Raw genomic sequence first — 23,982 nt, 5'->3', positions numbered from 1 at the left:
AGCCAGACCACCATCTCCAGATTCGAGGCCTTGAACCTGAGCTTCAAGAACATGTGCAAGCTCAAACCCCTGCTGGAGAAGTGGCTGACCGACGCCGGTGAGATCCCAAAGCCAACGCACGAACACTCGAGCTGTGCGCTATTTTATATTACGCTATTAGTCAGGATCATACCTGTTTCACATTTAATTGGTTTGTGTTGTTAAAATACAATGTTGTCGAATCTAGCGCTGGATACCTGAGGTAATTTTGTAGCTCTATTTGCTAGCCTGTGTAATGATCTCAACGTTAGCATTTCTCACCAATTATTCCAAGGGTACGACTGATTGCTTTCCATATATCCATTTTTTTTTACGTAGGCTACCCTTAAAAACTGGGTTTGACTCGTCAGTGGTGGATTGTTCTGCTCCTCGGCGATCAACTCCTCCACAGTGTTGTCTGGTGTTTTATATTCGAGTGGATTCTGATTGGCTGCCAGTGTTTTATTGTTCGACAGCTGGGAAAGATCGTTCTGAAAGTGATCCCAACGATATCGCTCCTCACATGGTTATCGTTATAGCTGTGGTGTGAACTGCAATTCTTTAATATGGAGAATGATTTTCAGAACTGTGTCTTTATCGTTATATTTATATTTATAGTTCTCGTCCTTGGTGTGAACTGGCCTTTAGAATGCACTATTTTACTCTTATGAGTGAATATTGTAGAAATATTCCACACTACTATTAATACAAGGTTTGTAAGGTCCCACAAAATGATGTTTGCAAAGATGTCCAGCAGGAGGCGCTGTAGTAGCTGCAGAAACAGCGTTTCACTGGTAATGGGGAATCTTTGATTTAAAACATTAACATTCATTAAAAACACCCACGCCACATTTGTGTCAGTGCTCATGTTTATTCAACACGTCGAAGCCTTTTTGGAAGATCTAGTTGTGGCGGGCAGAGTTGATGTTGTGATGTATGAGAAACACTGTAATATAATTGGACAGCCGTCAGTTATAGTTGATCCATCTTCAGTGAATAGTGAAAGCCCGTCTCACACAGAGAGCGTTCCCAGTGCTGCTAAAGACACACACACACCGGTGTTATATTAAAAAAATCATATTATAACAAAAATAAACACCGTATTCGGTGCGAACCGGGAGACTGCCCAGCACAGCACACAGATGGAGATATTTGATGAACACATCTCTCTCGGTGTTTCTGCAGAGAACATGTCCGCCGACTGCGTGGTGTCGAGTGCGAGCGAGATGTCTCCGGGTCTCTGCGAGAGTCTGAACCGGCGCCGCAAGAAGCGGACCAGCATCGAGACCACCATACGCCTGGCCTTAGAGAGGAGCTTTCTGGAGGTGAGCGGGTCTCCTGACCACAAGAGGGCTACTGAACCCTGTCCAACACTGACCCTGTCCAACACTGACCCTGACCCCCACTGAGCTCCTAAACCCTAACCCTCTGCATTTATGAAGGACTTCCATAAAATCACTCTTAAAACTATTCAAACATGCTAATACTGGCGGATGGCAACTTTTTTTTACTGTGTAATAATAAAATAGTAAAATTTCTTATTTTGTTTAATATTTTTAATCTTTTAGTTTAGCAGATTATTCCAAGCAACATCAGTGCTGTAGTGAGTGATTGTGTGATGTGATGATGTTTGTGATCTGCAGCAGAGCCAGAAGCCGTCGTCAGAGGAGATCACACTGATCGCAGATCAGCTCAACATGGAGAAGGAGGTGGTGCGAGTCTGGTTCTGTAACCGCAGACAGAAGGAGAAGCGGATCAATCCTCCCAGCAGCTGTAGCGGGTCACCATCAGCCATCAAAGCCATCTACAGCAGCGCCAACACTGTGAGTCACGATCCAGAGTCACATCACATCACACACACCGTATGAACCAGAGTCACTTCACATCGTTAAACCGTAGCTGCAGACGAGATGGTGAGTGATCGATTATTGAGGAGTGATCGCTTGTTTCCAGGTGTCCAGCACGAACACGCTAACAGTGAATTCTGTTGTTCCGCTGAACGCCAGCAACATCTCCAACTTCACGCTCAGCGGTGCGTTTATCCTCCTTTCACAGTTTCATGCAGCTCTATATTCCTCTGTGAGCTCATGAGTATTGTTTAATGTGTGTGTGTGTGTGTGTGTGTGTGCTGTAGGTGGTGCTCTGGCTCAGGTGACGTCACACACACCCTCGGTCATCTCCATGGCGCCCGTCGCTACGCCCGTGACATCGTCGTCATTGAGCCCGTCCGTCACCAGTGTGAAACAGGAGGCAGTCTCCACGGCAACCACGCTCACGCAGGGGGCGGGGCAGTTCCTGGTGACGGGCACAGGATATAACCCGACGTTCATAACGCCCTCGCAGCTGACGCAAGGGTGAGTGTGTGTGTGTGTGCGTGTGTGTGCGTGCGGGGGGGAAACTGTCTGAGATGTCTATGGTCTGAAACATGTCCAGGTCACACTTCTGCCCAAATTAAGAAATAATAAGAGTCATAACCAGTGTGCAATGACTGTGTTTTATTTGTTGTATATTTTTAGAGTATTTATTTATATTAAGGGTTAAATGTATTTTACTTGTAAAATGCAAAATAATTTTTATTTGTATTTTAATGCTGCAGATCGGATTGCTCCAACAAAAGTTCATTTTATAAACAAATGCAAATGCAATAAAGATCTAACAGTGTTGCTCTGCTCAGTTTGAGCTCTTCTGCTCCATCACAGTCGTCTTCTTTCAGACTAGTGGAAAGAAAACATCTAAAACACACTTTTAAGTGTTTATTTCAGTGCACTTCATCTATTTGCGTATGTAGATTTAAATCTCCACACTCTTTAAAGGCAGTGAGTTTGAGTCCGCAGCTTCACACACACCAAACAGTTCTATTCACATCTCTATTGTGATATCATTCGCCTGATTTATTCAAGATTTGACTGTTAAAGCACGGTGAAAATGTATTTGTGTTCAGTCTGTTGACAGTTTTTTGAGTTATGGAGTACAAAAAGATTAAAAAAGAAACCCTGGAACAACCTTTAACTCTAATATGTTAACAGAATCTGGCTTTATCCAGTGTTCAGAATCTGTTCTGCAACGGTATGCAAATTAGTGCATATTTAATTACATCAAACATAACATTTCAGAAAGCCTGTAATTGCGATTAGTCGAGTAGGGAAAGGTCACCTGTTGTGTCTTAAATGTTCTGTTCTCAAACTTTTTCGTTGGTTTTGTTGGTCACATGACGCTGAAAGCTCCGCCCCCAGTGACGCCTCATTGGTGGCGTGTGATCCGTGCGATTATGTGTTAATGGTTTTTTCTGCTTGTGTTGTGCAGTGGGACGCTGTTGAGTTTTTCTCCTGCTCTGGGAAACACACTGATGAACAACAACACACTGGCCACCATCCAGGGTATGACCTCTGACCTCTGTGTCTGCATCTATTCACTGTATAGCTGTGTCTCAACTGCTCAATTATTTACAGTCAATCCAAAAATATTCAGACACCTTCAATGTTTCTCGCAATATTACAGTTTATTTGCTGAAGGTTAACTACACAATTAGATAATACCAGTTTAGTTTAACCGATTACCAAGCGATGCTTCATGTTGTTCAGTGTGTGTGTGTGTGTCTAATGGTCACTTGTAAAACAAGATCATAATCATATCTGATGTCTGAATAATTTTTAATTTGACTGACTGTAATTATAGTTGCATTTGTCAGATTAGAGCTGGTCATCAATATGAACATTAACATCATGAACGCGTGTGTGTGTGTGTGTGTGTGTGTGTTCAGCAGCTCTTGCGTCGGGCGGCGCTCTTCCTCTGACGTCCTTCGACGGAAACACTGGCCTCCTATTCGCCAACACCAGTGCAGGAAGCCCCGCCCCCGGCCTGATGACCACGCCCTTCTTCCTCAACCCCTCCGGCTTGTCTCTGCTGCCAGCCAATCTCCTGTCGGGGGGCGGGGCAGGAGGCGGAGCTCTCAACCTGCATGTGACCAGTGACGTGCAGCAGAGTCCGGTTGCCATGACGACGAAGAGCGTGGCCTTGGCCTCGAAGGCCCAGTGAGCGCCGAACGCGAGTAACCCTGTCGCTATTACCAAAAACTGGTCCGGCCGGTGCCGAGAGCAGGGCTGGCCGCGCGGGTCGGGTCCGCTGCAGGACGCCGCGCGGTCCGGATGAACTTTATTTTTGCATTAATTCTGAAACTAACGTCTAAATTAACCAAAAATGTGAGCGTTTTTCATGACGGCAGATTCTTCTCGAGAGATTATTTCATGTAACAGAGTTTATATCGACTTTCTACGAGGGTTTCTGTTGGTTTTATTTGCGGCTCTGAAACGGCCGATTGTAGATTTATAACCAAAAGCATTTGAGATGTTTTAAGTTGCGCGTCGATGACTTTTTAAACTAGTACTCTAACTCGACATCACTTTATAAATACGGTTAGAAGGCTTTAACTAGTAATAAAGATCGCAGTGAGCACGGCGTCTCCTGTGAGAAATGCAATCCGTCACTCGTCTGTCTGAACTCTGACCCTGTGTGGCGGCAGAGGCGAGGTCATCAATATTAAATCTGTGCGTTCCACCTCACGTATGTCCTGTCTCATCAAATCCTGGATGTTGACCGTTTATCTCCCTGGCCTCTAGTGTTCAGAAACGCCATCGCTGATCTCACGTCTCGCTGGACCGCTCTCGGAGTCTGTGGAAGCTTGTTTCTGCCACGGAAGAAAAAAATACTAAGGTAATTGTGACTTTCTCACAACTTTTTTTTTTGTCGTTTTTCCCAGTAACCAAGTCAGACTTCCCAGTCAAAGTTCCGAGAAACCAAGTGGGAGTTCCCAGTCAGAGTCGGATTTTCCGTGACGTTTTTTTCTTGTGTTGAACAAGCTTCCATAAGACTCACCCTGACCTGTTACTGGAGTCTGTGATGTTGCAGTGATTTGTTTGATTCCGTTGGAGTGTTTCTGTCATCAGTCCGTCACACACACACACACACACACACACACCGAAACGGATGCAAACAGAATCACAGAAGAAGTTGCAACCAAAGTTAGACTCTGTGTGTCAGAGCGGCCGTCAGCGAACAGAGATGTGTAGGAGAGGTCAGAGGTCATGAGGTCAGAGGTCAGGGACGTGTGTTTGCATAATACCTCCACTGATCTTCAGTCAGAGAATACTACTGTGTGCAGTCCTCGTCTTCATCTGCTCGTGAGCCGCTCTGAGGTTTATAATGAACATGAAACTGTAGAGACGGAAGGCGGCGATGTTGATCTATTAATATCATTCGTTTCCATTATGAAAGTTTAATATAGGAAATATTTCAGTCTTTCATCTTTAGCGGCTTTATTGTTTTCTGAAAACCAAAGAGTCATCCGCTCTGCCGTTTCTTCATCATCTTCACTCAAACACACACAAGATATACCAGGATTATAAATATATATATAAATATGTACAAAAAAGTTTTTTATTTTGTGGTTCCCAAAGCAAAAGTCCTCTGAGGATGAAAACCAAAGATTATTCACTTTCTCTTTGCCTTTCCCTTCATTTTTTTAAATGTATAATTCATTGGAAATTAATGTCACGTTCTCGTCTTAATGATCCAGTAACAGGTTTATTGATTTTAATGGTGGAATATTAATCATTTTCTCACTGTACGAGAAACAGCAGCGTCTCAGTTTCCAGTCCTTCTCATTGTGATTCAGACAAAGTGTGTTGAGTTTCTCTGAAGAATGTGTTTTATATCATGCAGAAGGGCTACACACACACACACACACACACTCACACAGACTCACACACACACACTCACTCTCTTACACACACACACACACACACACACATCTGTTGGTCCTGCGCAGGCTGTTCTGGATGCGCTGGTAGTTCTCATGAACTCCTCCGGAGTGTGTGTGTGTGTGTGTGTGTGTGTATTTTTGGTTGCTGTTGACGAGTGTGTGTCGTGTTGCTGTAGATTTCATTAAATGTTTTTCTCAGACTGTTCTCCTGTATGATCTGTTCTTCTGAGTCCAAACAAGCTTCAAAACTCATTATTTACTGACAAGTGCAGTGGAAAAATCATTTTATTAACAAGCTGATGACACAATTACAGACACAAATTAACAACAAAATTAAATTCTCAGTTTTTAAAAGAGTAAATGCATTATGTTACTAAAAGCCACGATAAAGGACACAAGACATCAAACTCAGTGAATCTCAAAACGACGGCTCGTATTTCCCCACAGAAACACCAGAAATTAAGTGTGTTTTCAGAACCGTGTTCAATATTAAAGATACAGTGATGACGGTTCCACCAAGAACCTTTAACATCCGTTATCTTCCCATTCCACAAAAGGTTCTTTAGATTATTATTACAATGTGTTTAAAATGGTTCTTTTGAGAAATGTAAAAATCCCAAAATATATTTTAGCTTCGCTGTGAATAAAGAACATTTTGGAAACTCTATTTAGGAGTGTAGACTCGTCCAGAATGAATCATTAGTTGAATCACATGATGTTTAATGGTTCGCTCAGTCCGGTTTACTGTCAGAGGCTTTATGGGGATTTTTGGGGTATCACTTTAAAGATCCGTTCGTCAATATTAGTTGATGCATTAACTAACAATCAAAAATACTTTTTTTAAGCATTTATTAACCTTTGTTACTGTTAGTAATATACAACAGATCATTGGTCTTGACTAAAATTAATAAATGCTGTATTAATGAAAGTATTGTTCATTGTTAGTTGATGTTAATGTAAAGTGACACCGATTCTTCTGACTTTAACGCTACTGGACATGTACGACATGTAAACTTTTGAGCTCATTATAAAAGTCTATCATTCATGAAGTGGAGAAACAGTTACTGTAAAAACACAATAATCGTGTCTGGGGCCTTTAGGAAGGAAAGCAGGCCTGGAGCCGGTCCGAAAAATGCTACCGTAGCACGGATTGATCACAGAATGCCGATTAAAGTCGTATGAAATACAATTATAATACAATTCTAAGTTATGAGTAGCTACTGTATACTGTAGACTACTGTTTTTATTTTTAAAACGGTGTGAAAAGTAAAAATTATCATAAAATATTCATCTTTGACTTGTCAAAGTACACCTTTCCTCATAGTAACTGAAACTTTCAGTTATTCTTTTTCAGCTGGCTGACCGTACAAATATTCATATGGTAGTAAGCATTTTCTAAAGGGAAATTATACATTATAACAGGAATGTACCTTTAGTAAAAAAAAAAAAAAAAAAAAAACTGTGAGTCTGCACATGCGCATAACCGGTAAGTAGCAAATCTCGATGAGTAGCATGAAAAGTCCGAACACCGGATTTAGGGATGGCATGGGAGTGGACTGTGAAACGGACTTGGGAATGGACTCAGGAATGGACTCGGGAATGGACTCGGGAATGGACTCAGGAATGGACTCGGGAATGGACTCAGGAATGGACTCGGGAATGGACTGTGTCCTGACGAGGGTTAGACGAGCTTCTAGCGAGGCGGCGGGTTAATCTGCTGCATGTGCAGAGAGTCATACGTGTCTTTAGTCATGGAGCTCAGACCCTGAAACAAACACACACTCAGTCAGAAAACACACACTTCTGAACAGATCAAATATCAAGCACTTTACCCGGAGATCTGAAACACTTCTGACCTGATAAACCTGATCCCGACGACGCTGGGGACGAGAACAACAACACAACACACAATCAGTCTCTTCTCAAATCACACTAATCAACATAACACACAATCAGTCTATCAATACCACAATCACACTAATCAACACCAGATCAGAGTAAAACACTCACGTCTCCTCTGGGCTCGATCTCACGATACGTGTCGTCTGCCTTTCTGGTCAGAGGCTGAAACAAACCATCATATTCATAATCATCATGTGAATTAAACAATAAACGTCAACACTCCATTTTACAGTGTCCTTGTTACACGTTACTGTAGTTACTGTAGTAATATACAGCATATGCATAAATACATGATGCAACCCTAATGAGACTAGGATGTAGTTCATTAATGTCACTTAGTAACATGTTTAATATTAAATGTTTAGTTTCACTGTAACAAAGGCACAAATAAAGTGTAACCCAATAAAATAAAGGTTTGATTTTTTTCAGGCAAATGTAAATATTTATGTGTGATTTCTGGAGACTCTTTCCATCAATATGAAATAGATTGACAAGTATACGGCCGCATTAACCATAGGGCTAGGCGGGGCTCAAGCAAGGAGGGGGCCCGTGATTGGCTGTGGAGCAGATACTGCAAGCCATCTGATTACCAAAGCCTTACCACGCAACGTCTCCCACAAATTAGCCCTGTTATTTAGTGGCACTTTCCCTTGTTATATTCCATGCATTATCATGGAATCATTATCATTAATAGAGACGTTCGCAAAGACCCGCCTTTTTTAGTATGTGACGAGCCACGAGCCAGGCGGGTCTCACGCACATCATGTTCTCAGGCACTCACGCAGTGAAAAATACATCGCGGGGCAAAGAGTAACATTACACTGAGTGATTACGAGAGAGAGTTCAGAGCAGCTACTGATGATATGAAACAAAGTCTCAACTTTCAAATATTGTCATTTAAGTAATTTAAACAATACCGTTTTCAAGTTTATATCCACCGACGTTACTGACAGCTTGTTATCGGACAAAGTTGCTTATTCGGCGTTATGATTGGCCAGGCCACCTGTCAATCAAACCCCCGTGGGCAGCAGGGCAAAATTGAAACGTCAGGTTTTAATTTGATATGACAAATACATTTATTCTATATTTAACTTGTGAACGATCGACCTGCTGCTGCAAGTATAGATGATGGCTGCCTGCGCCTTATTAGAATATACATCAACCAATAAATCGCCTTTACTCTTCACAGTCTATTCTTAAAGTCCCCGTGAAATCAAAATTGAACCTATTTACTTTGTTAGCGCATATTACTAGTCTTGTGGTGAACAATTAATCCGTGCAAGTGAATATATATTAAAAAAATGTTTTACCTTAGTGATCTTTAATCAAAATCTGAAAAGTTACTTCCGGTCTGGAACGGTTTCTTTTTCTGATGACGTAGGTTTCACAGTTTGGGTGGGGAAACGCTTAACCACTCCCCTCAAACCGTTAGTTTGCTATGAGCGAGAGATGGAGAGGAGGAGCGCTAGAGTCAAACCCTGCCCTCTGTTCAATATTCCGTTTCACTTGGAAATACGTCACAGCACTGGAGAAAAATCGTTTGCAACTTCCGGTTCACGGGGACTTTAAAACACAGCGTCATCATCGACCCCACAAACTTTCGGTAAGTTTGAATATTAACTTGATGGATGTATAATTTTGCTTTTTGTGTTTGATTAAACTCTATATTCGCCTAAAGGACTGGCGATAATATATCCCAACCCGGTATCACGACAAGACGTGAAATAATCACGTTGGTCCACTTTGGAAAACGTGTCACGGTTTAACCCCTTCAAACGTGAAACTTACACGTTCCAGTGGAGAGATACCCGGATGTTAACCTATTTTAAATGTATAACATTACAAATGTGCAGCGAACACACTAATGTAATGTCTCCAAATCTGTAAACACTAAGGTGCTAACGGCACTGAAGTTACAGGAGTTTCTTCCCGTTGCTAAGCAACAGTAGGTCGAGTATTTAAAAGGTTATGGTTAACACGGTTAACGTGGTTTAACGTCGATGTAATGCGTTGTTTTAGCGAACCTTTTGCTTAAACGAGGAGCTGGGGGACGCCGGAAAAATAGACGTTTTACTCATTTGGCTGCTTCATTAAAACGTGACATTTTGACGTTTTTTTTCGGCGTGGATCAAGGCAAATGAATCCTTTTCACCTTGAAAATAATACTTTTTTGCATTTTAATTAATAGAACATTTCTCAGTGATCGTCAATAAAACAAAATTCCATTTTTCTCGGTTTAATGAAAACCAATAGGTCGTTATGGCAGAGGCGATTGCGTGTAGAATAGGTCAAACGTGTAAGTTTCACGTTTGAGGGGGTTAAACCGTGACATCTACACGTTTTCCAAAGTGGACCAACGTGATTATTTCACGTCTTGTCGTGATACCGGGTTGCATATCCGGTAGAAATATTTACATTTTGCTGCGCATCGATGTAAGTTTATCATTTAAACGCGTTTTTAAACATTGTGGTTTGGATACAAATTATTTCAAACTGCTCAGGCACAGAGAATTCATTTTGTAAATGCTGGTTTTGAGACCATGGTGAACTTGAGACGGTTTTGCACAGCGCACTTGAATCCGACTCTGAGGTCTCCAAGTGACAGACGCTGCTAATAAAGATGCTGTCGCCATGTGTGTCAATAATCTTAATCAAACATCAGAAAGAAAGGAATTTAACGTTACTGTATTTGACTGAATTACTTTTGCAAAATTAACAAGAATGAATGTTGAATTTATAGTGAAAACCATGTAGGCTATTGTATATTTGATTACTTTATATAATATAAAATTATTCAGTGCTTAAAGTTTTTCATAAGTCGATGTGTTGTGCCTTTGTTCTATTTTAATTTGTGACTCTTGTCATCAGTAAGCTTGAGATTATTTTCTTACGCTGTATATTATATTATATTATATTATATTATATTATAGTGGCTCGTGTAACGGTGAGTTTGAGCTTCTGTGGTGAACGCTGAGCTTCAGCTTCATTATTCTCACGCGCTGCTAATAAACTTCCTTCCTGTTGTGATGAAGCTCTTACCGTGTAGGTGTCGTCTCCTCCTCTCCTGCGACCCTGTGAAACACACACACACACACACACACACACACACTCTTTGATACCAATCTTTCATTTGAAAGTCACGTTTTTCTAGCATCTGTAAAACCGCATTCTTCCATCTTAAAAATATATCTAAATTACATCATATGCTCTCATTGACGAATGCGGGACAGTTCATGCGTTCGTGACATCGAGGTTAGATTACTGTAATGCTGTTATGGGGGGTTTCCCTGCACGCTTAATAAACAAACTACATGTCCAAAACGCAGCATGACCAGCCCATATGACCAGCGGGAACCCGATCTTCAACCAGAGGGAACTGGATAATATTCTGAATGTCATTTGATATTCAACAATATTATTGATCTCCTGCATTGACACTATTATATGAGAACTGAACTGAGCTGGATGATGACATCACGGTTTTCTCCAGACTGGCTATATATATACTGTATATATATATATATATATATATTAATTTTTACAACAAAAATGAACCATTACTGAACTTAAGCAACAAACTTTGTTGCATCATTTTCCTGTTATCAATGTAAAGCTGTTTTGAAAAACTCAAAGTGATCACAGGCTCATCATGTGACGTGTGATGTCATGTCTGTGGTGTGTATCATCACTCACCCCTTCAGCGCTGTGCTTCGGGTTACTGTACACCTCCTTCCCACTGGGGTTAATGGCCTGAACACATCAAACACACATTGACATCAGGATCTCTAACATCAGGATCTCCGACATCAGGAGGATTGTTCTTGTGATGTGATCTCACCTGATACGGAGACTCTGCGTCGTCTGCTTTGCTTCTCTTCCTGACGAACTGAAGGAAGAAACTTCATTAATGTTTTGCTAACATTCTTATGAAGTTATGCAAATATTATTTCTAAATATTCAAAATGTCCAGTTTATTACATATTTAAAAAATGTTTTTCTTGGTTTTGTGACCGTTAAAGGTGACGTATTACGCCCCTTTTTCACAAGATGTAATATAAATCTCTGGCGTCCCCACAATGTGTCTCTAAAAATCCCCCCAGATCATTTATTACAGATCGTCAAATTTGTCTGTGTGTGTGTGTGAGCAAAAACGTGCCGTTTAATCGGGGTGTCCCTTTAAATGCAAATGAGCTTTAGCTCCGCCTCCATTCAGAAGAGGGCGGAGCCTTCACTCAGGCAATAACGCCACAGGCGGATCTGACTGATCTAGGATCAGGAGTTCAGCAGCTTTAGCTCCGCCTTACGGAGAGACTCAGCGAGAGCTTCACTTTTACACGTTTCTGGACATTTCAAAAGTAAAACCCAGTCGGTTTGTTTTGGTGAGCCTTTTCTGTGTCGGTAGACGCACCGGGACCCGATTAAAGCACTTAAACTCGTAAAAATGACAGATTTTCCTGATATGTCCCCTTTAAGGAAACTTTCCATTGTATCATTCCTCAACCTTTCTTCTTCATCATTCTAGTGAAATTTGAGAAAGGTTGAGATAACTGAAAAAAAATGTGTTTGTGTGTGTGAGTATGTGTGTGTGTCAGTCACTCACTCGAGCGTGCACGAAGAACGCAGTGATGACGATCCCGTACATCAGCAGAAGGCCGTCCAGAATGTAGCAGTTGTGCGGGTCGTGAGGCGACATTGCTTCTGCGGGACACACACACACACACACACACACACACACACACACACACACACACACACACACACACAACAGCAGATTACTGATGAGAAGCAAACAATGCAGAACTGGATCTGGATACGGGCCGGATCCGGCTGACTACAGATAAACATAAAGACTAATATTAGCGTAGATGACATTCTTCTGATGTAACTAACTGTTCCACATTTGTTGAGAGCATATGTTGTAATTTACAAATCTTTTTAAGATGGAATAATGTGGTTTTACAGATACTAGAAACGTTCAAATGAAAGATTGCTATCAAAGAGCACACACACACACACACACACACACACACACACCTCCAGCTTCCTAACAGACGACGAAGGCTTGATAGAGCAGCCATCGAGTGTCAGACAGTATTATAGCTTATTAAGTGAGGAAGTTTGTCCAATAATGGCGGGTTTTTAGTAGTAGGAAATTACTAGTCATCCAGTTTTTATGCATTCTGGTAATTTTGTGGATTGGTGAGTTTCGTCAGGGTGTGAAGAAATATAGAGCTGAGTATCATCAGCATAACAGAGAAAACTAATGCCATGCTTCCTATGATATCTCCTAAGGGTAGCGTGTACAGTGTGTGTGTGTGTGTGAGTGTGTGTAAAGCAGAGTGAACAGCAGCGGTCCTAGCACTGAGCCTTGTGGTACGCCATACTGAACTTGTGATGGATAAGACTCTCTTCATTTACTGCTACAGACTGATAACGCTCAGATAAGTGTGATTTAAACCTAATGCAGATCCACTGATGTCAACATAGTGTTCTAGTCTATTTAAGAGAATGTTGTTGTCGATGTTGTCGAATGCAGCACTGAGATCGAGTAACACTAATAGAGAGATACGACCGCGATCGGATGATGAGAGCAGATCATGCGTGACTCTGGCGAGAGCTGTCTCGGTACTGTGGTACGCTCTAAATACGGACTGGAAATCACGCAGATATTATTTCTTTCCAGAAAGGAACACAGTTGTGAGGAGACTGCCTTATAGTGTCTATGACAGAAGAGGTAGATTCGAGATCAAGTTGCATTTTTTTTAAATAAGTGTTTTAATCATAGCCAGCTTAAATATCCTATTGATACATATCCTAGTGACAAAGATGAATTGATAATATTAAAGGGATAGTTCACTGAGAGATGAACATTCAGTCATCTTTTCCTCAAGTTGTTCCAAACCTGTATGAAGTTCTTTCTTCAGCCGAAAACAAAAGAAGATATTTTGAAGAATATGAGCATCTAAATGTGCCCAAGCCCCGCTGACTCCTATAGAAGGGAATAAAATACTGCGAATAGGGCCATCAGCGGTTTAGTTACTGACATTTACAAAATATCTTCTTTTGTTTCAAAGATGATTCCCCGTCTCCTATAGCAAAGAATGAACAGGAGTGCTCTTCATAGCACAACGCCTGATGCGATACTGTAGTGGACGGCTGTATAGGTATAATATTCTCTCTAATATGATCAATCTGGCAAGTAAAGTTAATAGTCATTACTGCTGCTTGGAAACGACAGAAGTTGAAGCTTTATTTCTTGTTAGTTGAGCCACTGTATCAAATAAATCCCTCGAGTTCTGTTTGTTTTCTTCTAAGAGAGGTGAAGAATAAGCAGATCGAGCCGCTTTTAAAGCCTCTGTATGCAGTAACACTGCCCTTCCACAAGCTACGATAAACCTGCTGTTTTCCTCCATTTCACTCCATGTTTCTGACTGCTCTCTCCACGGCTAGGTTAGTGGGGTTAGTTGGGTTAGTTAGGTGAGTGTGCTCGCTGTACCACGGCGTTGGACTAATCTTTATTAAGCGCAAAGGAGCAACTGTGTCTAAAGTGCTGGAAAAGAGAGAGCCTAAAGGTGTAAAAGTAAAAAAAAGGATCAAAATAAATTTTGAGGGAAATTGTGGTTTAGTTCAGTGTAATAACATTAACTATTTACAGGAAAAATCAAACACCTTCCGGGTCAAAATGTCCCGAACACAATGTGAGAGTAAAATCAACATTAAAACAAAAAATTAGATTGAAGCCAAAATGAAGCGTCTTTGTGCTTTAAACGAGAACAAATATCAGCCAATTTTTCTGATTCGATTGATATTTGCTCTTGTTTTAAGTAAAAACGAACTTCATTTTGATAGATTTTTCAGTAAATAAGACTTAATATCTTCAGTCGTTCTGCTGCTTCAGTAACGTGTCATGATTTAAGAGATATTTGTGCTGGAAAACAAGAAACACTGAAGAAGAACATCATTCAGTTTATAAACGCTGAGCACTTTCAGCATTATTATATAACACACACACACACACACACACACACAGAGTCTCGTCTAAAGTGTTTGTGGTGTTTGAGACTGGAGCTTTTTCTAGTTCAGCGGTTTGTTCAGCTGCTCTAACTGAATAACGTGTCAGTGAGAGATAAAACGGGAGGAACACACACACACACACACACACACATTGTTAAAAGCGCTATATAAATGACGATGACTTGACACCCATACAAATATAAACACACTCAACAGCACACACACACTCTCTCACAAACACACACACTCTCACAAACACGTTCTCTCTCACACAAACACACACACACACACACACACACGTACACACACAGATTAAACATGTCGCGGTGTGTGAAACTCTTCAAAACTGCTCTGGACTATACTGATAAACGAGCTGCTCCAAATATGTTTTTCATATAACAAATATTACTGAAGTGATTTTGAGCTTCATAGAATATCTGCTAATCAGAAACATAACCTTCATTCATCTGTTCTGTTTATGATCGTCGGCAGAGATTTGCTCTCGTTTTAAGCAAAAACTCTCATTTTTCATTAATATCTTCAGTCATTCTCAGTTATTGTGTCTTGATTTAAGAATGTTTGTATTTTTGTGCCGGAAAGCGAGACAGAAACTCTGAGGAAGAGCATTATTGCAGTGAACAATTCATATTAATTTCATGTTTTTATAAACATCATAGATGTTCTATCATTCATGTCACTTAAACTTCAATATCTCAGTGCTTTCGGTCTGATCGGATGAATAAAACGACTGGAGATGCAGAAACATTAGAAGAGCGCATGAGATGAGAAGCTTCTGCAATCATTATAAATTTGATAAAAGTGTGATGATGATGATGATGATGATGATGAATACAAGAGCAGACTTCAGTTCATAATCATAATCATCTGTTGTGTTTGACGGTGAACTACAGGTGTTTAGGATGCTGGTCTAAATGTGGCTGATCTGAGCTTCCTCTCTCACACACACACACACACACAGGTTTGTTTTGCTATACTTGTGAGGACATTCCATAGGCATAATGGTTTTTACACTGGACAAAGTATATATTCTATTCCCCTACACACACACACACACACACACAGCTCATCTAAGGGTTCGTCATCTTCTGCTCTTTAACCCCGTCAGACTCAAACCTCATGATGTTTTACTGTGAGAACAGAATTATTGAACAGAACTGAGGACAGAACTACTAAACAGAACTAGTTAACATAACAGTGAACAGAGTTAGTGAACAGAATTACTGAACAGAATTAGTGAACAGAACTAGTGAACAGAATTATTGAACAGAACTAGAGAACAGAGTTAGTGAACAGAATTATTGAACAGAATTAGTGAACAGAACTACTAAACAGAACTAGTTAACATAACTAGTGAACAGAGTTAGTGAACAGAATTACTGAACAGAATTAGTGAACAGAACTAGTGAACAGAATTATTGAACAGAACTAGAGAACAGAATTAGTGAACAGAATTATTGAACAGAATTAGTGAACAGAACTAGTGAACAGAATTAGTGAACAGAATTATTGAACAGAATTATTGAACAGAACTAGAGAACAGAGTTAGTGAACAGAATTATTGAACAGAATTAGTGAACAGAACTAGTGAACAGAATTAGTGAACAGAATTATTGAACAGAATTATTGAACAGAACTAGAGAACAGAGTTAGTGAACAGAATTATTGAACAGAACTAGTGAACAGAACTAGAGAACAGAACTAGAAAACAGAACTAGTGAACAGAACTAGTGAACAGAATTAGTGAACAGAACTAGTGAACAGAATTAGTGAACAGAATTATTGAACAGAATTAGTGAACAGAACTAGTGAACAGAGTTAGTGAACAGAATTATTGAACAGAACTAGTGAACAGAACTAGAGAACAGAACTAGAAAACAGAACTAGTGAACAGAACTAGTGAACAGAATTAGTGAACAGAACTAGTTAACAGAACTAGTGAACAGAGTTAGTGAACAGAATTATTGAGCAGAATTATTGAACAGAATTAGTGAACAGAACTAGTAAACAGAACTAGAGGACAGAACTAGAATTAGTGAACAGAATCACTGAACAGAACTAGTGAACAGAACTAGTGAATAGAACTAGTGAACAGAATTATTGAGCAGAATTATTGAACAGAACTAGTGAACAGAACTAGTTAACAGAGTTAGTGAACAGAATTATTGAACAGAATTATTGAGCAGAATTATTGAACAGAACTAGTGAACAGAACTAGTTAACAGAGTTAGTGAACAGAATTATTGAACAGAACTAGTAAACAGAACTAAAGGACAGAACCAGAATAATTGAACAGAACTAGTGAACAGAACTAGTGTACAGAGTTAGTGAACAGAATTATTGAACAGAATTATTGAACAGAACTAGTGAACAGAGTTAGTGAACATAATTATTGAACAGAACTAGTGAACAGAACTAGTGAACAGAATTATTGAACAGAACTAGTGAACAGAACTAGTGAACAGAACTAGTGAACAGAATTATTGAACAGAACTAGTGAACAGAACTAGTGAACAGAACTAGTGAACAGAATTATTGAACAGAATTATTGAACAGAACTAGTGAACAGAACTAGTGAACAGAGTTAGTGAACAGAATTATTGAACAGAACTAGTGAACAGAGTTAGTGAACAGAATTATTGAACAGAATTAGTGAACAGAACTAGTGAACAGAACTAGTGAACAGAGTTAGTGAACAGAATTATTGAACAGAATTATTGAACAGAACTAGTGAACAGAACTAGTGAACAGAGTTAGTGAACAGAATTATTGAACAGAACTAGTGAACAGAACTAGTGAACAGAGTTAGTGAACAGAATTATTGAACAGAATTAGTGAACAGAACTCGTGAACAGAGTTAGTGAACAGAATTATTGAACAGAATTAGTGAACAGAACTCGTGAACAGAGTTAGTGAACAGAATTATTGAACAGAATTATTGAACAGAACTAGTGAACAGAGTTAGTGAACAGAATTATTGAACAGAATTAGTGAACAGAACTCGTGAACAGAATTAGTGGACAGAATTATTTAACAGAACTAGTGAACAGAACTAGTGGACAGAATTAGAGGACAGAATTAATTAACATAATTATTTAACAGAGTTAGTGGACAGAATTATTAAACAGAGTTAGTGAACAGAATTATTTAACAGAACTAGTGAACAGAACTCGTGTGATCGCAGTGTTTCGCCGCTCGACGGTCAGTCGTTATTATCCAGAAAATCCAATCTCTCAGATTTTAGAGATATGCTTATATAGTCAATTCTAATATCAATATAATCAGTTTTCTTCAGTGGGAATTGATCATAAATATATTTTGATCATATATATATATATATATTTATATATATTGATCATATATATATTTCAATAGCCACTGTTACATTTAAATTAAATGTTATAATTCTTGAAAACAAAATGAGCCTCATAAAATGTTACATTTATTGTAAACGGATTTGTTGCATTAGAGTTACACTGAAGTGCATATCCTGTCAATCAATCAGTTTTTAATCAAATTCATTGCATGATTAACATAATTAATTCCACATCAACATTTACAGAGAAAAACAACCGAACGATTTTACATAAAAGTAAAAGTTTTACATTTTGATTTTGACACAGTAATGTTTTTGGCAGACTTGTGTGTGTGTGTGTGTGTAATCGAGTGTTTCCTGAAGACAAACTGAATATATACTTTATTTAACTCTTATTCTACGAGCTTAGAATAAAGTTGGACTGAAGAATGCATTCTTATTTCCTGCAATAAAGATTATTAAATTAGTTTTAGACCTTAGATTAGAGAGTAAATGAGGGACGGGTTAGTATGAATGAAGCGATCACGGTTAGCGATTAACTTTAAAGAAAAATAATGTTTGATGATTTTAATTAATATGATCAAACCAGTTGACGCCTACTCAAACTTAGAATTACAAAATAGAATGTAAATATTTATACATAAGTTTTGAAGATTAATAACGTGTATATATAAAAATATATACTTGCAGTTCAAAAGTTTGGGGTAAAAAAACATACTTTTATTTATAAATCAACATTTATAATGTTACAATGATTCTATTTCAAATAAATTCTGTTCTGTTGAACTTTATTCATCAAAGAATCCTTAAAAATAAAATGTATCAGTTTCCACAAAAAAATATGAAACTGTTTTCAACATTGTTACAAATTCTAAATGTTTTGTTTTATTTGAAATAGAATCTTTTGTAACATTATAAATGTCTTTCCTGACACTGAAGACTGGAGTAATGAGGATAAACTCAGCTTTATCGCAGAATAAATTATACTTTACTGTAGATTCACTTAGAAAACAGATGATTTACATTATAATAATATATCACTGTTTTTACTGTTTTTTTGGTCAATAAACGCAGCGATGGTGAGAAGATCTTTTGATGGGACTCTTTCACAAAAAATATGAAATTTTAATTAATCCACACAAATATGAATGCGTGTGTGTGTGTGTGTGTGTGTGTGTGTGTGTGTGTGTGTGTGTGTGTGTGTGATCCGCATCTGTCAGGTGTGACACATTTCACAGAATGAAGTCTGCATGGAAAGGGTAAATTCAGCATTTCGTGAGTTTGTTATTGAATCTGACGCGCGTTCCTTGAAATGATGTTTTTGAGCAGTATTTTCCAGCGCTCGTCATCATCATCATCATCATCATCACTGCAGTGTTGAAGAGTTTCCCACTGTCCAACATCAGCAGCGACTGAACAAACACAACACGCGTTCACCGAGAGCAGGAACGATCTCGAGTCGAGCACAAGCGTTCCTCCAGTAAACCGCGTTTATTCTTCGTCATCGGGCCTTTAATAACGCGCTCAAAGCGTTATAACGCAAACACATCATGTACCGCTTTCTGAAACTTCGCTTTTTAAAATATTGGTACTTGTTTTTAGAACGTTCAAAAGTAACATTCTCATAATGATCGAGGAATGATACAATGTAACGTTCACATAACCAAGAAAAACATTTCGAAGATGCAGAATGAACGTTTTTATAGTTGGATGTTCGTTTAACGGTTTTTAAACGCGTTCAAAAGTAACGCTCTCATGTTTGAGGGATGACACAATGGAATGTTCCCTTAACGGTCGTTCACACAAATAAAATACGTTTATAAAACGTTTCATAAACCGGATATTTTGAAGATTCAGAAATAACGCTTTCATATGATAAAGATCTTAGAATATATTTGCATTTGCTGGGAAGCAACTTGTGAATGAAGCTGAATTATGAATTGAAGATTCATGTCGATATTGACTGAAGAGCTGATGTAATCTTGAGTTAGTTCTGCAGAAATGTTTGAATATAAAAAGTTGAAACGGAATAGAATAAAGATATGAGATCCTCCGAGAACACACACATCAGACTGCAGAGTTTAAAGCGTTTCAGTTCGTGGAAAACAACACTAATTCAGCCGTCGCTCAGGAAGTGTGTGTGTGTGTGTGTGTGTGTGTGTGTGTTACAGCAGAAGAGAAGCACGAGTGGAAATAGTGAATCCTGCCGATTACAGCTCACATTAGACTCACACACTTCATGCTCAGTGCTCACACACACACACACACACACACACACACACACGCACACACTGATGTTTGAAGAAGTTTGTTCTGATGTTTAACGATTCTGATCAATGAATTCGCTCAGATCTGCTCGTAATCTGGGTCATATTACAGTTATGAAAGAAATACAGTCAAACCCACAGAACCGAGACGAGGATCTGCATATTTCCATGATGATTGACAGGTCAGCTTTACTGCAGATGATTGACAGGTCGCCCTCATCTATACAGATGATTGACAGGTCAGGTCAGGTTAGGGTTAGGATCACACACACTTGAAGCGTTCAGTCCTGTGAGATCACACACACTCGAAGCATTCAGTCTTGCGAGACACACACACTCGAAGCGTTCGGCCCTGAGAGACACACACACACACTTGATGCTTTACATTTTGAGAGGTTAAAGGTCAAACGCTGGGGTCCTGCTGATCCAGTTCTCTGAGGATCAGGAGTGTTAGACAGGAGGAGAGAAACCTTGAGAAAGATGGCGGCCTTCTCTCGACACACACACACACACACACACACACACCGTACCTGACACAGGTGCCATGGACAGCAGGACGATCCCGGCGGACACCGGCCTCGACACCATCATGATCCGCCTCGGCTCTCGGCTCTCTGAGGATCTCCTGGATGTGTGTGACGGGCGCAGGCTTCAGACGCCGTCGAGTCGAGTGTGTGTGTGTGTGAGTGTGTGTGTTCTCTGAAGCTCAAGATCGAGATCTGCTCTCTGACAGGAAGAGGCTCCTCGAGCTCCACCTGTTCTTACAGACTCGTCCCACCAACCACCGAACACACACACACACACACACACACACACACGGCCTACTTACTCTCGACGCGAGCGGCAGAACCCGAGCGCTGGAGAACACGAGTGTTTAGAGAATCATATTATTAAGTTTCTTCATTTAATTCAGTTTAACTCTGTGTAATATATTTAAAACTGAAGTAAAAGTGACTCAAAATGTCAAAAACACAAAATTACACAAAAACCCTCCAGCAAAAACGAATAAAAGTGTCAAAAACACACAACACAACTGGATTGTTTTGGCATTTTTATTCGTTCTAAAAAAGTGTCTATAAACTTTATTTTTTTGTATAAAGATATAGTTTCATTTGTATTATTATTTAGTTTTAGTGTAGAACATGTCGTTAAACTGAATGAAAATGAGGCCGCGGGCTGAAATTAAAGATTTTGATATTTTATTTCAGTTATTGATTTTATTTAAACATTAAGTATCAAATCTTGTGTTAGTTTTGTAGATGTAATGAAGTAAAGAGTCACGTCTGAAAGATCAGATCTTTATTTCACGGCACACACACACACACGATTATTACAGTCACACACTTGTAGAAATACACATCAGCATCTGGAAAATCATCTCATTTTGATTATAAAATATAGCAAAAATGGAAATATAGTAAAATGAGCCTAATTGCAAAAAACATCTTGTGACATTAATATTTCGTACAACAGAGGTCAGGGGTTGCTGACTAACACCCAATTAAGTGAAGTGAATCTCATGAAACCTTTTAGGATTTCAATAAAAAGTTTCACTGAATTTGCATTTAGTAAAAATCTGCAAATATTAAAACTGAAAGCATGTGCAAACTGCAAAAACTATTCCTGAGCATTTCATAAAATGCTTTAAAAAATGAAAGATTTCCACATCATGTCCACTAATGATCTAGAGAAACCATCATCAGACATGATCACACACACACACACACACACACACACTACACTGCGCACACACACACACACACACCGCTGAAAGATTCAAACAGCATCATCCTGAGAGTCATTCATTAATGCGAGTCTCTTCTGAATGTTCTAATCCAGTTCAAGTTCTCCACGTGTCACTTCCTGTAGAAACACACACACACACACACACACACTGAGGTCATGTGATCAGATTCAGCACAGTGTCTGTTTCTGACTGATAACAGCTGCACATACAACAATCATCATTCAATAATAATAACAATTATCTTTTGGCTACTCGTCTCGTGTGCGTGTGTGTGTGTGTGTGTGTGTGTGTGTGTGTCGCACTCACCAGAGTGTTTGTGTGTCGGAGCGGCTCTGTAATATTCCTCGGGACTGACGGTCTTCACTCCACCGAAGTAGTCGAGCACCCACACCTGAGAGATGTTGAAGCGGGCGAAGAACCAGCTGTGGTCCGTGGGCCAGTCCGCCATCTCAGGGTGTCTGTCGAACAGAGCGGCTTTGGCCACACACACCTCGCTGTCCGGCACCTGGACACACACACACACACTGCGCTTCAGTCGGGAAACAGGGAGAATATGACCAAAGCTGGAGCGTGACCTCTGACCTGGATGACGGAGCCTGAGAGGATGATGTGAGCACACAGAGGACTCTGCGGGTCGAAGCCGTGGTTCTTACAGTAGTGTGTCTGAGCCAGAGACACGGAGAGAGACGCCAGCGGGTTCACCTGAGACACACACACACACACACACACGATGAGGACAGGAGAGCTGTCAGACAATAAAGGCCAAAACAAAGTAACTTATGCAACTTATTTGAAAAAGTAACTCCGATATTTTGTTGTAAATTGAAAAGTAATGCGTTACTCCACTAGTTACTTTAAAAAGTAATCCGATTACATAACTGGAGTTAACACTAGTGTTTAAACTGAATAGAGGCTTGTTCCAGTCTGGATATTCTCAATAGTTGAGATCATGATTGTGTTATAAGACCGTGACATGGCGTTTAGCAGTGTGTGTGTGTGTGTGCTGATGTTTGTGACTGAGCTCTGCTGAATGCTGATAAACTCTCGCTGACACACACAGCCTCTCCAGTGTGAGATGTTTGTGCAGTTTCTCAATCCAGACTCAGTTCACTTTGTGTTTCCATCACTCTCCTCAGTGTAACGAGCCAATTCTATTCATATCTACTCATATTCAGAATCTGAAGGGTTGTTCATATTTGGGCTTTCAGAGAAAGTTTAACAGAAACCAGCTCAAGATAGACTAGTCAATAAGATAACCGAGAAATGAAATGAATGAAGAGGTATTACCAAACACCTTGTAATCACTGTTGACTTTGCTTATATGATGAAATATCACACATCTCGCGAGTTATTTAGCAAAAAACGACTTATAACTAAATCAAGGTTATTTAGGCTAGAAGTCACAGCCGGACTATATCGGTCTATAAGCGGTGAAATGAGGGCTGTTGCTGGGTATTGATCCCACTGATGAGTGTGTGTACCTGCAGGTCCTGCACGGAGATCTCCATGTGGGTCAGGTACATGTACGGGGTCCCGGTTCCGTTGCCCACGGGCCCGTCGCTGATGGAGAACACGTTGGAGAACGGCTGTCCCTTCACGGGCTCATGGGTGGAGATCGTCGCCATCGAAGCCCAGTCGCATTTGTGGACCACGAACCGAGCCATCCGAGCCACCTCCTCATGCGGAGGAGCCGACACCGAATCACTATAACGAGCGCTTACGAGCGCCAGAAACACCGCGAGCAACGCGCGACACATGACTGACCCCTGCGACACAACACCGGGGTTATATGACCAGAGTCACCGTAAACACTGATGAGTCATATGACCGAAGAATCACTGTAAACACCGATGATTCATATGACAACTGTGAACACTGATGATTCATATGACCACAGAGTCACTGTGAACACTGAACACTAATGATTCGTTTTACCAAAGAG

The 23,982-nt window shown here is 39.9% G+C and overlaps 3 protein-coding genes across 7 annotated transcripts in view; 1 reads left to right on the top strand and 2 right to left on the bottom strand.

Annotated features, from left to right (window-relative positions):
- pou2f1a (POU class 2 homeobox 1a) overlaps nt 1-7,235 on the top strand; it is a 16,118-nt gene extending 8,883 nt beyond the window's left edge. For 2 of the 4 annotated variants that reach the window (XM_039695207.2, XM_039695205.2), the window contains exons 8-14: nt 1-97; nt 1,204-1,343; nt 1,662-1,841; nt 1,972-2,050; nt 2,153-2,372; nt 3,322-3,395; nt 3,779-7,235. The exon at nt 1-97 is cut by the window's left edge and continues 45 nt beyond it. In XM_039695207.2, coding sequence (XP_039551141.2) covers nt 1-97; nt 1,204-1,343; nt 1,662-1,841; nt 1,972-2,050; nt 2,153-2,372; nt 3,322-3,395; nt 3,779-4,053 — 1,065 coding nt within the window. In that variant the 3' untranslated portion in view covers nt 4,054-7,235. The remainder of the gene's footprint in view (nt 98-1,203; nt 1,344-1,661; nt 1,842-1,971; nt 2,051-2,152; nt 2,373-3,321; nt 3,396-3,778) is intronic. The other 2 variants (XM_039695208.2, XM_039695206.2) reach the window with 2 other exon arrangements.
- cd247 (CD247 molecule) lies at nt 6,044-21,012 on the bottom strand. 2 transcript variants are annotated; one of them, XM_089132610.1, is made up of 9 exons: nt 20,824-21,012; nt 12,279-12,376; nt 11,517-11,564; nt 11,372-11,428; nt 10,718-10,750; nt 7,787-7,840; nt 7,633-7,656; nt 7,431-7,541; nt 6,044-7,346 (listed from the first exon to the last, which is right to left on the bottom strand). In XM_089132610.1, exons 1-8 carry the CDS (start codon nt 20,882-20,884, stop codon nt 7,470-7,472), a joined length of 447 nt encoding a protein of 148 aa, XP_088988736.1. In that variant the 5' UTR covers nt 20,885-21,012; the 3' UTR covers nt 6,044-7,346; nt 7,431-7,469. The 2 variants fall into 2 exon arrangements, with proteins under 2 accessions (XP_088988736.1, XP_088988735.1); XM_089132609.1 differs by having other exon boundaries at nt 6,044-7,394; nt 7,445-7,541.
- A 565-nt stretch (nt 21,013-21,577) lies between these two features.
- Nucleotides 21,578-23,903, bottom strand: creg1 (cellular repressor of E1A stimulated genes 1). The gene is made up of 4 exons (XM_039695211.2): nt 23,522-23,903; nt 22,623-22,742; nt 22,347-22,545; nt 21,578-22,156 (listed from the first exon to the last, which is right to left on the bottom strand). Exons 1-4 carry the CDS (start codon nt 23,795-23,797, stop codon nt 22,134-22,136), a joined length of 618 nt encoding a protein of 205 aa, XP_039551145.1. The 5' UTR covers nt 23,798-23,903; the 3' UTR covers nt 21,578-22,133.
- Nucleotides 23,904-23,982: the final 79 nt, after the last annotated feature.

Source organism: Pimephales promelas, chromosome 6, assembly GCF_988280905.1.
Source record: "Pimephales promelas chromosome 6, fPimPro1.hap1.1, whole genome shotgun sequence".
NCBI lineage: Eukaryota > Metazoa > Chordata > Actinopteri > Cypriniformes > Leuciscidae > Pimephales > Pimephales promelas.
Note: the sequence above shows the minus strand (reverse complement) of the source record. Positions and strands in the feature narration are given on the sequence as shown.